Genomic DNA, 16,938 nt, shown 5'->3' with positions numbered 1-16,938 from the left:
GAGACATTATACACTTATTTACTGAGTAGTAATAATATTTAGTACAAAATATTTCTAAAATATTTAAAATAAAATTTCTACTTATTGATATTTAGTGATAGATGTATATATTTGTACGTTGCAACTATTCAATTTTATTTATTACTAACTGTTAATGCACAATTCTATGTTGCTGTTTTGAAGCGTTTGGTATTCGTCCAGAATATAGCGATAATGCACCATCTTATCGATTGACACTTTTTTGATTAAAAATCGCATTTTAACTGTAATCACTCCCCTTATTCGTCTAATTTGGCACCGTGCGACTTTTACCTTTTCGGAAAAAATGCGTTTATCGATGAAAGGAAAGCGTTTTGTGTAATTAGAAGTCATCCAAAAGGTTTGTACCGACATGCTGCTAGACCGGGCAAATTAAGTCGAAATTGGACTAGTTTGAATAAAATAAATCGGTTTAACAAAAAAAAAAAACGGCTCCGGTTAAGATTTCATTTCTAATTATTTCTTTGCTGTACACTTTCTCGCTGTAGATTCATATTGTCTTAGATTTATAAATAAAAAAAAAACTACTAGAAGGGCACTGCTCTAGTGTAGTGGAATATTACTGGGATGTTGTCCTTTCGTTTATACAGGGTGATTCAGTCATAATGTCATTAATTTTAAGAGCAGATAGAGAAAAATGATGTATAATATGATGGCGTGATTAAAAAAAAATTTAAATGCATATTTAAGCTGAAAAAAAATATTTTCAAATCATTATTTAACCCCCTTTTCAGGCTGTTACTGACCGGCTGACGTCACAATATTATGCACGGCTACGATATGAACCTATGAACAACGCGCCCTAGATGCAACGTTGCCATATTTATATATTTTCGCTCATATAAAGACAATAAATAAACGGTTTTGCTCACGTCAGCCAATAATAATTTAAAATGCTATAAATTATTTTTTATTTATGCAATCAACATATTAAATTGTTATTGTTGCCCAGCAAGAACCTCGAGGTCTGAGCATGCCTTGCCAAAAATCAGTTTTTATTAGCATCATAATTTTAATATTTTAACAACATTTGCTGTAAGCCCGAAGGGGAAGGTTTTCAAACAATTCTACTAAAAATTAGTAACGCGGCCCATTCAGATGTTCAGGTAGAAAATGCGGCCCAATTAAACGATCGCCATTGACATTGACACCGAATCTCCTCTGAAAGCTATACCACCGACGAGTAGTGTGCGGGTAGTAGTGTGTTTCATCTGACCAAATGTGACTATTATGGCTGCAAAGAAATTAGCTGTTTCACTTTAAATAAGATTTAATATTGAAGTTACAAAACCCCAAAAGTTCAAATAATTTAAATTTCATTTCATAACCATTTCAATTTCGTTACAGAAATAATGTCATAAAAAACCAACACTCACTAGATAAATTATAAAGAGAGGATAAATTGTATGCAGTATTTAAATATTGACTGCAATTAGAAGAGAGACTTGTATATTCCATAAAAAAACAATGGGACGGAGACAAATAAACAACTCGGTACGTCGTGTTTCCGACCTAGGGTAACCTGTGGTTCAGTAACCTTTTAACCCAGTTTTAATTTGCACACGTGCACCATATAGTCCAGGAGCCCGATGTGCAAACAACTTATTCTTAAATATTTGACCTCTTGAATCCAAAGAAACTTGGTCGCAAAGCCTGAAAGTGGTCAGTTTAATTGTTATCAACAAATTAAATGTTTAAATGGCTGTAAAAAGTTTATTTTTATAGCTAGTACAATTTATTCGCTAATAGTTACGTTTTCTCATAACAAATATGTATTTTTTTGGAAATTAAAAAAAATTAACTTTAACCAAAGTTATTGCAAATTTAGTGCAAATTTCTTACATTTTCCGTCTCCGTGCGCACTAATTTTACCATATCTGGTTCTAAGTTCCATTTATTTATTAATTTATTTAATAATTAATGGCATCTTAGAAAGTTGTGAAATTTCAACGAAAATGCCGGTTTTAATTGTTTATAAGGTTTTTTTTATTATTCAACTTCGACGAAAAGCCAAAAAAGTTACCGGATATTGTTCTTTGCATTCTAACAATCAAGCAAGGCATGAAATCATTGTTAGGATGCGAGGAACAATAACCGGTAACTTTTTTGGCTTTTCATAAAAATTGAATAACAAAAAAAGTTTTATAAACCAATAAAGCCAACATTTTCGTTGAAATTCCACAACTTTCTAAGCTGCCATTAATTTTTAAATAAATTAATTAATCAATGGAACTTACCTATCTTGTAAAATAAAGTTTAAGTTTTAAAATGAGATGTGCGTCTCAATCCGTCCAATTGAACCAGAGATATGGTAAAATTGGTGCGCGCAGAGACGGAAAATGTAATATATTTGCACTAAATTTGCAATAACTTTGGTTAAAGTTAATCTTTTTTTAATTTTCAAAAAAATATATGTTTGTTGTGAGAAAACGTAATAATTAACAGATAAAAAATTGTACTAGCTATAAAAATAAACTTTTTACAGCCATTTAAACATTCAATTTGTTAACAACAATTAAACTGACCACTTTCAGGCTTTGCCACCAAGTTTTTTGGTTTCGAGAAGTCAAAATACTTAAAAATAAGTTATTTGCAGCCGTGGAATTCTGTTTGGCTACGGAAACCTATCTGGCCCCTAGCCCCTAGACTAATACGAGTGTAGTAGCAAAAAGTTGTCGGTCTTTTATCAAAGGAAAATCGTATCAACAAATTTAATTTAAAATCTAAAATACCGGCTGTTTTCGTAGTAGCTGTAGTCGCCCAGGTGCATCGAGTGTACGAAGTGGTCGGTTATATGTCAAATACTAACCTGGCGAGCTTGAACCTGAACTTGGCAACGCTGTTCCTTTAGCCGACAACTGTTCGTGACATTACGTTACAAAATTTTCCGAGCATCCGGGCATCGGCAGGGCAGCCCTCGTAGCGGGAGTTATGGGTTGATTTCCTTCATTTTTAAAAGTCGAGTAAAAAATTTTTTTTCCGATTTTCTGTCTTTATTAAGCTTTCCGAATACGTGGTTAAAATTAATGACATTATGACTGAATCACCCTGTATATTACGTACATTTTAAGGAAAATTGTTCAATATCTGCGTGATTATAACACGTATTAATTTTGAACTATTATACCGGGTGCTTCAGAAAGACCTCCTGTAAATTGAGTGGGTGATAGTACGACAAAAAAAACAAGATTTTTTTCTCTTATGAACTGTATGTATATCTCTTCTTGTTTTCGAGATACAGAGTGACAAAATAAAATTTTGAAAGAGTTTTTACGAAAATTTCCAAACGGTGCGAAATATTTTTATGAAATTTGGTATTTTGGGGTTTTTAAGGATGCCAAATCCGCTGGTCTAATAATTTTTTGCACATTTCATAGAGGGCGTTACTTATGCTACATTCCTATTACATTTTATGTTCTAATTTTTTTAAGGTTAGGTTTTTTACCATTCGGGCCCCAATTTCTAATGTACAATTTTATTTACTAAAAATAATGTACCCTTATTAGAACTTTCTAATGTGGACGGTTTTCGAGAAAAAAGGCTTCTAATTAAACTCTTACAATATTACGTTGTATAAAATAAGTGACTTTTCTAAAAGCAGGCTTATTATATGTCAAAACTTATTGATGGATGAATTATTAAACTATAATTAACCTTATATCAGAATTTTAGTGATTGTTAGTGACTGTAGTCAGTAATGACTAATTACAGTCACTAACATTTTGATATAGTTAATTAGAGTTTAAAATATTACTAAGAATGTATGTATGTATTTATAAAACACCCATTAATAAATTTTGACATAAGCTTACTTTGAGAAAAGTTACTTATTTTATACACCGTAATATTGTTAGAGTTCAATTAAATGCCTTTTTTTCTCGAAAACCGTCCACATTAGGAAGTTGTAACAAGAGTACATTTAGAAAATAAAATTGCACATTAGAAATTGAAGCCCAAATGGTAAAAAAACCTACCCTTAAAAAAATAGAACTTAAAGTGTAATACGAATGTAGTATAACTATTACCCTTTATGAAATATATAAAAAATAATTAGACCAGCGTATTTGGCATCCTTAAAAAGGTCGGAATACAAAATTACATACAAATATTTTACTCCGTTTGGAAATTTTCGTAAAAATTCTATTTAAAAATTTTTATTTTGTCGTTCTGTATCTAGAAAACAAGAGAAGATAAATATATAGTTCATACAACAAAAAGTTCTTATTTTTTGTCATACTATCACCCCCTGTATTTACAGGAGGTCTTTCTGAAACACCCTGTATATCAATTATAAAATGGCTTTTAATTATTTATTTCGAGTCTCTAAGGTATTTTAGATCAAAATGATGAAGTCAGCATGCATTTTTTAAACGAAACATCTTCAGTATTTTTATACAGGGTGTCTTTTTGATTCCGTTCGAATGTTAGAAGGAGTTCATATGAATTAGTTGTAATAATGGAGCTACGGTGTTTTAAAAATGGTCGCTGAAAGTGTGATTTCATTTTATATCTCCGAAACCGCATTATATAGGTATTGACACAAATTACTATCAATAATCACTATTTTAAATTGGCAGTTACTTTCGCTTTTAATTATGAGTTTACCGATAGGCGGCAACAGGAAATGGTAGCAAAATAAATAGATTTTTTTTGTCATGACTAAATAAATATGCAAACGCCCTGTAGAAGTTTGACAGTCAAATTAAGGAACACTCTGCATAATAAGATTTTGTTACTCTATGTTATTTCGAAATAAAGTCTAGGTAGATAATACTTATTGCTTATAAATTCCCATCAGTTTCTTCTCTATCAATTATATGCTATATTTGTATGAAAAGCCAAAGATAAAAAACAAATAATAGTAGTTATGACGTTTTACAATGACCATTGACTGTTAACATTTCATAAAAAAAGGATAAGTATAGAATTAGTAAAATTTCTAAGAAAATATACAAACAACATGCTTTTCAAATGAGGTTGCGGATAACACATCATACGCTTGTCCATCATTCATCATCATCACATTGTCCCAACCCTAGTTTCTCTAATAATAACACGGTTCCCCTTCGACATGCAGCAGGTGATGAGGCCCTGACGTCACCGCGGCCAGCTCCTGTCATCCCCGACGTCAGCGACGTCGCTAGCCGCCCCGCGCAGACTCCCGATAAAGACGCCTTACCGAATGCATCCAGCTCAGACCTCAGTTCGCCGACAGATTTACAGGGCATGGAAAGCGAGAAACGCAACAACGCGACTGTTAATAACAAGAGTATGGAAGTCGAAGCAGCCACCAAGATCCAAGCCGGGTTCAGGGGATACCAGGTCCGGAAGCAACTTAAATTAAAGGTAGGAAGCTTAACTTTATTGCCATTGACAAGTGTCGCTTCTTTGATTTTCGTTCAAATTACCAAAATCAGTTTATAGTTGTTAACTCAGTTTCCATTATTTCGTTATCCTCAGAGATATTCGAATTTTCTGAGGTAGGTAAGACAATCGGTGTTACAGTGTTTATCATATTTATTTTACAAAGCAGCAGAGATGATGATTTAGAATTAAATCATTTTATTGGGCAAAGACAAGTATTTCACAGGTATTATTTAAACAAAAGAAATAATATTCAGTTGTTCTTGGTGGTTGTTTACCTTTAAAAACATTACAAAACTGATCAATTTATAAAATTTTCCTGGCACGTTGCCTGGTCGTTGCCTGCCTGGTATTTGTGATTATCCTTCTGTTTTCTTACATGTTCTGAAATAGATGGCTACTAAGTGTCCTAAAAAAACTTTAAACTTGTTGCATACCTCAAAGATAATAACAGACAACGTAATAGAAATTTGCGGTACACTTCCAGGTTTAGTATATCGAAGGGTAAATCTAAAGAATCACTTGTTTTTAATTTCTAGTTTAGTGAAGATGATTTTATAAAATGTTGATTATGAAATAATAATGATTCGATTAATTTTAGTAAGTCTTAATGAAACAATGTCACTATTTTAATTACCTTGTTTCATCTTATATTTGTGGTAAAAACACATGCCAAATTATATTCTTTTTGAAAGAATTTTCGAACAGCATAGTAGTATATGCAAAGAGAAACATCTGCATAACAAGAGAAATTAATAATGGGGTTAGGTAAATGTTTGAGTTATTAGCTACAAATTTCTATTTTGGACCACAATAGTTTACTTTGCTCTGTGTTTTACTCTAATACATAAAATACATCAATTAAATTATCTCACCTAGAAAGCATGATGAAAGAAGATTTATGCATCAAATTTGGAATATTTGTATTATTAAATTTTGCTAAATATCGATGTCGACAATACTCTGCATGGGTGGAAACATACCTTACTAATTTAATAAACAGGTGGAGGAAATAAATAATATTTTTTTCCAATACATCTTTTTCATTTTTTTTCAATAATTTTACTGATTACCTTAGTAACATATTGTTGTGACAATGCTTCAAAGTTCCATTATACAGGGTGTCTTATAATTAGCTGCCAACCCTGAACAGGCCGATTCTATGATCAAAACTAAGTAAAAAGTTCATATGAACATGGGTCCGGAATTGCTTCCTAAGGGCACAGGGACCCATTGAAGAGGGAGGAATGGAAATAATTTTTTTGCAATATCTCTCAATCGCGTTATGATAAATGAATGAAATTTGGTATACACAGCTAAATTTTGATGAGCAATTTGATGGACTAATCCATTTATTTCCACAAGGTCCATTGGGGTGGGTACGGGGGGCCCTTGGTACTTTGCGTGTGTAACTTTTTCATCAAATTGGACAGCAAATTCCGTTTTCCCGAACTGTTTTACGTTAAAGAGGTACTCTTGTCTCAAATCGTTATCTTTAACGGTTTCTGAGAAAATCGCTCTTGAATTAATCCCACTTTGGTCAATTTCATAGTAATTTAAACAAAAAATAATAATGATAATTTTCCTTTCCTCTCTTTTCCATTTAAAGGATTAATTTTTATTAATTTAATTTTTTATTATTATTTTTTTATTAAAATTAGATTAAAATTGAACAAAAATTTTTTTTTTTTTTAAATTACTATGAAATTGACCAAAGTGGGATTAATTCAAGAGCGATTTTCTCAGAAACCGTTAAAGATAACGATTTGAAACAAGAGTACCTCTTTAACGTAAAACAGTTCGGGAAAACGGAATTTGCTGTCCAATTTGTTAAAAAGTCAAAGATGAAAAAGTTACACACGCAAAGTACATTGCGTCCATCTTTTACAATTTAAATATATGCTTTTAATATGATTGGATTGTAATTGCATGGATAGATTATTTCTTTCAGTAGTTTAAAAACAATTTGAACTAATATCAAATTATATTAAATTGATTTTGCTTATTATGCCACTTCTCCAGAAGCAAACAAAAAAAAAACGACATAACCTTGTTCCTACGAATTTTGAAAGACTGATACAGTTTTTGATTAAGTCAGCTGCAACAAAAAGTCTATGTATTCAATGGATCTTGACTGAAAACTGCATTTCAAGTTTAATGTTTGAAGGCTCGAAATATTAAAAATTATATATTACCTAGTAATGTTTTTTGTTTATTTTAACCAGACGAATTTGCGTTAAAACTTTGTCGTTATTATGCTTGTGTATAAAACAAAATCAAAAGGTATAATCTTTGAAATGATTGTTTAGATCATGCTGAAAAATATTTTCTTAACTATATTTCATTATTTTATATAAAAATAACTGGAAGAGAAATTGATTTTATTGTCAAATAGGGATTGATAAATTATATTCTATTTATGGTATAATACTTACATTATTAAATCAAAATATTTTAACCCTAAGCCCAAAAAATAACTAGCTATGTTCTTTAGGAAATAATATTGAAAAATATTGCGTCCCACGAAAACCGCACTTAAACGATAATTATTTTTTTCTTATCTTTATAATTCCGCGAATTAATTTACGTTTTGATATTTGTGGTTGGGTATATTCGATACTAGTAAGATATAGTCGTATACGAACTGTCGAAAATAGTTGTAATCGTTTGCAAATGTTCTTTTTTCTTCAGCATTACGTCACAATGGAAATAATGCGTCATGTCATTACAATGAATTTAGTCTTAAACGAACTTACGACTCTTTTTCAATTAATTAGTACAGGTACATACATATGATGCTCCAATTAAGATAATTAGTTTTTTATGTTTGTGTATTTCTATGTATTATGTAATGTTGAGCGCCAGTGGAAATATTATAAATTTTGACTGTTATTTCAAGCAAATTGGTCCCTTTCCCTCCCTCCTTGTAGGTGAGACAGGGGGTAACTTTGAAATCTTAAATAGGAACCCCTATTTTTTATTGCAGATTCGAATTCAACTTCAATTTATTAAAGATTACAAAATAAATCAAATAATAAAGACCTAACAAAAGTTTGAATTAATTTATTATTTTAGTCTTTCACAGTAATAATGTTAGATAAAAATAATTATGGTGTGTTCAATTTCAGTGGATAAATAAACAATATTAAAAAAATACGATGTAGCTGTCCTATCGTATGGCCTCCATGTTTTTCAGATTTGAACCCATAGAAGTGAACGCTCACGTTTTGTTTATTTGGTATTCTTATCATGAAAACTAAAAGGTAAAAAATGTAATTCCGAGAAACATAATTTTATTGATGTACTTGCTAGTTCTTGATATTTTGATTTGTACTATTAATATTAATAGTTTGTTTAATAAATTACATAAAAAATAATCCTATAATTGAATTGCTTGTTGTGTTGTCATTATTATATTTGAATATTAGAAACCAAAATAGCGGCAGTTAGCATAGGAGACAAAGAGGTTGAGTTTTGTTTAAAAATTTCTAAGAGTTCAGAATAGAAGTAAAGTGTACTTTAATGGTCTTAGCACATGATCAATATAATGCAAACAAATATATTTGGGCGTTTCTGATTTGTCGCCAAAAATGGTTTCATTAATTTTTTTAACTCCAAAATGTTATAACTTCTAAACTATTAATAGTCTTTATAAATCAAACTTGCAACATTTTTTTTGTTCTATCTTCCTCTGAATTTTTGCTACATAAGCTATAAATTACCTTGTATATTTCATACAACAATTTTTTTATTGTTATTCAATTTAATAAAATTTAGTACATACATATTAGAGCCTTCATAAATGTTTACAAGCCACGGTACCACCGAGCTCTGTATAGTACCTAACTATTTTCGATAATAATCAACAATTTTTGTATTGTATAATAAAGCGACAGTTACCATTATTTATCTACGTGAATTATTGCGAAAACAATTGTTCATAAGGTGAATAAAAACGTAAACAAATTAAATCAAATTCAGTAATTTGATTAGATAAATATAGTTTTCTAACATGTAAATAGAATATATTTACGCAGTTGTACACTGATTGCATGAAAACAATTTTCGTGTTACGGTTATCAGACGCTATAAAATCAATTGTTTAAATCCATTACATCCAATTCACGAAACATCTTTATACTTTCGTAGATCATGCAAAAAAGTGATCACATAAAAAATCTTAATATAACTTTCCTAATTTTGAATTTTTATTTTGAAGAAGGCGTATAAGGAAAACCATAATTTTCAAATGAACAGTTATTCAGCTATTAGGACAATTTAAGGTATTTGGGCAAAATTTCAGTTTCAATTAGAAATATCTACAATATATTTTTATATTTACCTACTCGTATTGTTGGGCTGATACTTTTCAAATACATTGGATCATTTTCTAGTCGTATTTTTTGGAAAAAAATATATGAGTATAACAGCATAAGTAAGAAAATATGTACGACTGCCCATAATCGCGCCCGATTTTCTGTTGCAAAAATTATTATTTATTTATTTTTTATTTTTCATATACGACACATAAAATACAGATTGCAATAAAACTGAGTTTTTTTTTAAAACGTATTTCGTTTTATTTTAGAAGCAACAAAAATATTTAAGTATTCCTGCGGTCTAGGACTGCTGCTAGTTTATTTTTGGTTGTCTCTCCCATTGGAGATAAATTAAGTAGTACTTGAACTTAAATTTATTTTAAAACGTCACTACAAATAAGATTAACCGATTTTTTTTGTTAGAGCTTCTTTAGCACATAACTATATACAGGGGGTCTCGAATTTAGCTTGCAATGTTTTACATTTTAAGGAAATGATAGCCTCTTAAGGGTGACCCCTTGAAAGTTATTTTTTCTTCAAATATTTTTGAAACCATCCCAGAAAAAACAATAAAATTTGGCACCGAGTGTTACTGTTATAGTGTGAATGTAATGGCTTAAAAATTGTTTCTACATTTTACTTAGGGGCAGACTGTGGCTGTGGATAAATATTGGCCTAACATTTGCATAATTGTTTGAGTAAAAAATATGTTTAGTTTCACAGTAAAATTAATTTAAAAATCACATTCTGTAAATATGTGAGACGGAACACACAGTCCATACAGAATAAGTTTTGAAAATAATATAATTGATGAGAAGACGAATAAAATTTCAGTACTGACTAACCCAAACGGTGTAATTTATTGAAATACACCAGCTCCTTTTTAATTTGAAACTGTCAAAAAATTTATTAATTTTTTAATCAACCATTAGGAAAGTTTACACTTAAACTGGTTAGATTTAGCCAAACCCTCGCAGTTGGGGACTAAAATTTAATGTTATTATTTAATCGTCAGATTCAAAATCTAAGACAAAAACAAAACTTTAAGGTATTTTAATTTTAGTCTTAGAGTGGTCTCCTAAATTACAAAAAAGGAGTGGAATGGTACGTAGATTAGACCAGTATATCTTGTAGTGCTTTGACCCACTGAATCCGAATCTAAAATTAGAATTTTCGGATTGGTTCGTTTTTTTGACGATGACGTCAAGAAACTACTCTAGAAAGACGTTTTCGAAATTACGTTACGAAGCTACGGGGATATAGTACAATGAGATAATGAATTCGAATCTTTTTGTAATCGTTGACTACTCAAGTCAGTACGAAATTCTGACTTAAGATTAGGATTTACCGGATCAAAACACTATGGGATACACTGGTCCCCAGCCCAGACCATTTCTTTGTAGCGCTGCATTATTTGTTGTACAGCGTATAGCCAAAGAAAATAAACAAACTTTTGCAATAAATAAGTTAATTACTATGCCTATAAATGATTCATGGAATATGTGAACATTTTCTACTGAAATGAACAAATTTGTATGATCTAATGCATATTATGGACAAGTCACTCGACAGTTATTAGCAAGTATAATAAATTTGTACAACTGAACGTGCACAAATATATGGCATGTAAGTACATATTGGCGTTGTTTAAAATTAGTCACTGTCTATTAAAAGTAAAACTGTTTTATTCTAATTGCACAGAAAGTGCGCTAATAGGTATTTATCACATGTTACTGAAATTGCCCAGTTACTATTGCACCGAAATGTTCCCATTTATTTTCGTTACCCATTATTTTTTTTATTTCATAATTTTTATTATAAAGGAGGAGGGTCATTAAGCGCGGTTTTCGGCCCAATTGGAAAAATTTAAAAAATGCATGATTTTTATAGCTTGTGGCCAAATAAAATTCAATCGATTGTAGCCCACACGGACCCACCCTCCACCATCCCTACATACTCCCCTAATAACCGACCCACATCCAACTACTATGACAGATAGTAATGGCAGAAAAATAACTTTTAACACATCCTTAGAGCCAAACAAGCAATATTCAAGTGTATTGGGCTAAACGGATCCAACCCACCTTCTCCTATCCATTTCTAACTATTATGACAAGCAAAAATGACTCTTTACGAGCGGCATCGTGAAAATTCACGTCAGTATAACAGTGACGCATATTCTAACTACTTATTAGACACATCCGTTTACACTGAAAGTGGGTGTTCTGGAAAAAATGAAGGAGAAAATGAAGAAACTTGAGAAGAGATGGTGAGTAAAAATGCGCTTTGTGAGAGGCAAGGGGACTCGCGTTAAAAAAGCATCCCAAAAAGAGAGTAGTAATCTACCACGTCCAGTACACATCGTTGTTCCTGGGTAACGCCAGAAGTAGAACTAAACTGACAGTCGACACAAGGTTTTTAGCATTTATAAGAGATTTATTCTAATGAAAGAAATGCCGTGGAGAAAAAGCAAAGCAAAAGCAAAAGCCCAACGGCGGTGAACCAAACCGTATGAGTTTAGTTTCCCTGTCTGATCTTCAGTTTGCGTTTGCCTGACGGAGATTCCGCTTTGTTGTACCAGCTAGATCTTTTGTTATAGTTTGAGCTTTCATGTCTGAGCTTCAACATGGGTTTATCTGATATCTGAGTGAACTTCAGATTGAGTTTTCTGTCGGTTTTGGCAGCCTGAAATTTCTGTTTGAAATACAGATTTCATGTCATGTCCCTGCCCAAGGTTCAGATTTAGTTTGCCTGTCAAAGGTTCTGTTCGAGTTTTTCTGGCCGTTATTCAGGTTGAGCTTGCCTGTTCGAGCCCTAGTATGTGTTTATCTGAGCTTCAGTTTGAGTTATCTGGCATGTCACAATAGTTGGATGTGATTAGAATTATGGAAATGAGTATGGGAAAATGGGCGTTGGATCCGTTTGGACCAAAATCAACGCAATATTGCTTGTTTAGTCCTAGGGACGTGAAAAAAGACAATTTTCTACTATTACTACCCATCGTAGTAGTTGAATGTGGGTCAGTTATTGGGGGCTATGTAGGGCTGTGGATCCGTTTGGGCTAAAATCGATTGAATTTTGTTTATATGGCCCCAAGCTATAAAAATCATGCACTTTTTTATTTTTCCAATTAGGCCGAAAACCGCTCTTTGTGACCTACCTCCTTTCAAGGAATATCTACCATATATCTAGCAGAGTCCTAAGATTGAATTATTTCAGCCAAGTATTTTCTTATTAAAACAATAATAATTTGTAAAAATTTTTAAATAATTTACAGGGCAAAATTGTTTCCATTTTCTCCATTTTTTACAAGTTAATAGAAATTGTTTTTTAATGGATAAACAACAATTTGTGTCAGGATATTTACCGGCAGGAGAAAAGAAAATTGTTATGCAAACTTATTATTTGCTGTGATGATCTGATAGTAGGTTAGAAGTTTAATATTGAATCTGGAATATTCTAGTTTAAATTAATTTTTATTTATTTGTGTTATATAAACAGAAATTTAAATTAATTTTAAATTTAATTTATTTTATTTTTTTTGTAAATGTTTGTTATAAATAAATAGTTAGCTCAATATTTAATATTCCATGACTTATGACTTGGAATCATGGCTATCTAGTAGGTTTAAGTCAAAAGGTAATTAATGGTTACTCTCGTTTCAAGTGTTCGTAAAAATGTGGACTATGGTTTGGTCTGTAATTATTCACTAACAATGGGAATGATTCTGTTGAAGGTGTTCATCAAAATTGTACCCTGAGGGGTTATTTCTTTATCTATCTATCTACCGCTATGATCAGTATAATAACGGTATTAACTGACAAAAGAGTTTACTATTAACACCTCGAAAGGGAGTTTATAATCATCATTACACTTTAATTAATATGTGGGAACTTAGAAATGTTGCACGTTCAGAGAATGAATTTCAAGACACTTACCGTACGTCGTTCATGTACAAGGTAATCTAGTGGTTGGTTGTATAGGGTGACACTTAAGTTGGAAGAACAAGAAAACACAAAAACTTTCCACGAAGGGTTTTAATAACAATAAAACAAAACAAACAAACAAAATAACGACACAACGGGCTCGAAAAACATTATTAATTAATTTATTGACACGCGACAGCGTACCGAGATTTAGGAAATGTGCGATCCATAGTAAAATTTGGAATGACTTTATCCATTATTAAATTAATCCGAGACTCTAAAACTAAATAGACTGCTCAATGTGGAACCCAAGGAAAAAAACTGCCTTTTTTTTCGGAGATCCCTCCTGAATTCGAGACCTCGCTTCGACACGCCCATTTCTTGGGTTCAGACGTTTATGTTCTTATCTTACTGGCGGGAACCCTGAATATGGGGACGCTTTGGCATAACTATGCCATGTTAATCATTATCTAATTGACTGATTTTTACAATTGCCTAAATAATTTTGAGACTAAACTTACAAACAACCCTATACCTTCCTCTTGTGACTCCGCATAACAATACGGGACGGACTAGTCAATTTCATTTAATCTATCCTTATAGCTTGGAAAATCCGTCAAAAAAACAGCTATTTGACCTATTATTATTTTCCTGACAACATTCTAACAACTTTAAATATATTGGAATTCCTACGTGTTCTTTCAAATACATTTCGCGCGTTATTAAAAATTAAATTAAGTGAAAAGTATCGGTTTCTTTGTTCTGTTCCAGCATAGGCTGGCGCCTCCCGGACGCAACAGATGACTGTCACATGGTGATACGTTTTCAAGAAGTTACTTAACCCGAAGTGTTTTGGGGTTGTTCTAATTATCGGTTTGTAAATTTATTAGTTTCCGCGACAAAAGCTCTTCAGACCACCCTCTAAATACAAATATGACACCTTGTTACGGGCTTATTTTTTTTCTTACTATTTTATTTAAATTTATATTAGTCCCTATCAAAAATAGCTAGGTATTTAGGTAAATTAGGGTATTTAAGTATTTTCTATTTTAAACAAATATTATGGTATGGTTTAATTTGTATTTTTCCCAAAATATTTCAATTTGTTCATTAAATTATCGTCGGTAGGTAAATATAAAGTTCCCTGTCGATATACGGCCGAACGGACTTTTTCTTTCCTTTTTTCTTGGTCTCAGGCATTTCTTACTTCCTCCTGGGCTCTTGGTCGCGAGAGAATTGTCGACTTAGCAGCGTGTGTTCTCGTTACAATAAATATCGCTTTTGCGGATCTTGCTGCATTTTGTGGGCAAAAATTTGTTTTGTTAGTTCTGGTGAATCCAGTGTCAACCGTTGTTGGTTGGATTTGTGCCCATAAAACCCGACATAAGGTACCACTCACCACGAGGCCGCCCTACAACAAAGGTAAAACTTTAAATAATCTTCACTAATTTTCTATATCTCTACCTCACTGGGAAACCTACTTAGACATGCTTCTCTCTTTTTTTTTGGCCTCGTAATCGTCCTCGTACTCGCACTCATCCTTGTTTTAATTTCATCTCATTATATTCGCACTCTCACCCTCAACGTCACCGTCTTCGTCGCTGTTAGTGTACTGGGTGTTTTCCTACTTCATCCTCATATACCGGGTGATTCATTGCCAGTGGAAGTCCAAGGTATCATAACCCCGGACCTTGGTTAAACAACGCAGGCTTACTCCTCGCTTTGGTTGGATTATTATCTGCACTGGAGAGCAGTATCCCTATCCAAGACTCGCCTGACATAACTCCCAGTTGCTGCCTGGCTTCGTGTCCTTTTGTGGATGCTCCTGTATGGTTGGAGTAGTAAATATTCCCCTGCATAATCGTTGGAACCAGTCATTGGTGTTGCAGAAACCGCTCATATAAGCTTAATTTTAAGTTATGCATGTTACATAGTTAATCCTTACCTGATGTAGCCTGATCATATAGTATATATTTTATTCTATCTTTTATTTGGAAATTTAGCTTAGGTGGTAGCAATTATCACCGCCTATTTTACTTATTCTATTCCGCTACCAGATAATTACTTTACTCACCTTAGTAGACATTACTACTTAGTTTTTTCCCCTTGTTATTTAGTTTGGCGTACTGTTAGGTAACTTATTAGTTAATTGTTTTAATAAGGTACATAAATTATTTACTTACAATTCTTGCTGACCTTTTCCCTGTTCTTTTGTTATAGTTTATAAATTTATATTACTTCGATATAGGTAACGGCAATAATTAATAAACTTTAGGTTCGCTTACAAAACTTTTGATAGTATTCATACTTTGTTTATGCTAAGCTCAATTGCCCTTGTTACTAGTTAAATGGCCTTTATTCGCTTACGCTTTACTTAATATTGTTTCCCAACAATCTAAAGAATATTAAAAACATATTTAATCGATTAGGCACTTAATTTGAGTTATAAGATATAAGTTTTATGTAATTTATTTCTTCGAAAGTCTGTACACCGAACCAATAGCGCTATCGGAGAGGGTTATCACTATCCTTATTATTTAAACCTATAGTTAAAACTATTTTGCCCAACATACCTAAGAGGTGCATAATCGGCCAATATTTACAACTAAATTGATTTAGCGATTGTAGCCTTCAGGCACCGGCCATTTAGATAAATTAAAGTTACCGTTTGTATAGTTACTTTCGTAGGGCTTTTATTTGTACCTTTTTCCCGTTTTTTTTTGTACTGTAAGGTTTCGGCGTCTCTCCAGCCTTCTTGCGTATTGTCCATCGGGTTGTAAAACGGGTGGCGCCTTAAGAGAATTATTTTCAGTTATATCAACCCCACCCCCATTGCTGAGCTGAGCTAGGGCCAACCCTATAGTTGGAGAGAGCCTTATTGTCCTTGGAAAGGAAAATCTATTAAAATTTTATTTTACCACCCACAAGCGGGTAGCAACCTATACTACTTGACCCTCGTCTTCCCTTGGTTGTTCTTAGAAGGCCTAATAGAACTATTGAGCTCTAGTCTTTCCGAAAATCGCCCCATAAATTACACGGATCTGGCTTTTGTTACAAAATCAACGAAAATATTTTCTTTAGTAATAATTTGTTCTCTAATGAAATTCAGGTTACTCTACGTCTACACCGACATATACAATATTTTAAGAGGGGCGTAATTTTCAGTGAATTTATAGCAGTCCTTTGACGAGGGTCTTAGGAAATCTTAACGAGTTAAGAAATAATACCTCTTCACTGTACCCCTTACACAAGTTTTCTCCAGGGTATAAGACACTTTACAAGTTGACAAT

General features: G+C 32.3%; 1 protein-coding gene across 1 annotated transcript in view; it reads left to right on the top strand.

Annotated features, from left to right (window-relative positions):
* Positions 1-16,938, top strand: part of LOC108908510 — an 86,846-nt gene that overhangs the window by 25,702 nt on the left and 44,206 nt on the right. Inside the window, exon 2 of the mRNA XM_018712565.1 lies at positions 5,117-5,385. Within this exon, the coding sequence (XP_018568081.1) occupies positions 5,117-5,385 (269 nt within the window). The remainder of the gene's footprint in view (positions 1-5,116; positions 5,386-16,938) is intronic.

The sequence above is a fragment of the Anoplophora glabripennis genome, unplaced genomic scaffold (genome assembly GCF_000390285.2).
Source record: "Anoplophora glabripennis isolate ALB-LARVAE unplaced genomic scaffold, Agla_2.0 scaffold233, whole genome shotgun sequence".
Classification (NCBI taxonomy): domain Eukaryota; kingdom Metazoa; phylum Arthropoda; class Insecta; order Coleoptera; family Cerambycidae; genus Anoplophora; species Anoplophora glabripennis.
The sequence above is the reverse complement of the archived record's forward strand: the minus strand, read 5'-3'. Positions and strand labels throughout refer to the sequence as shown.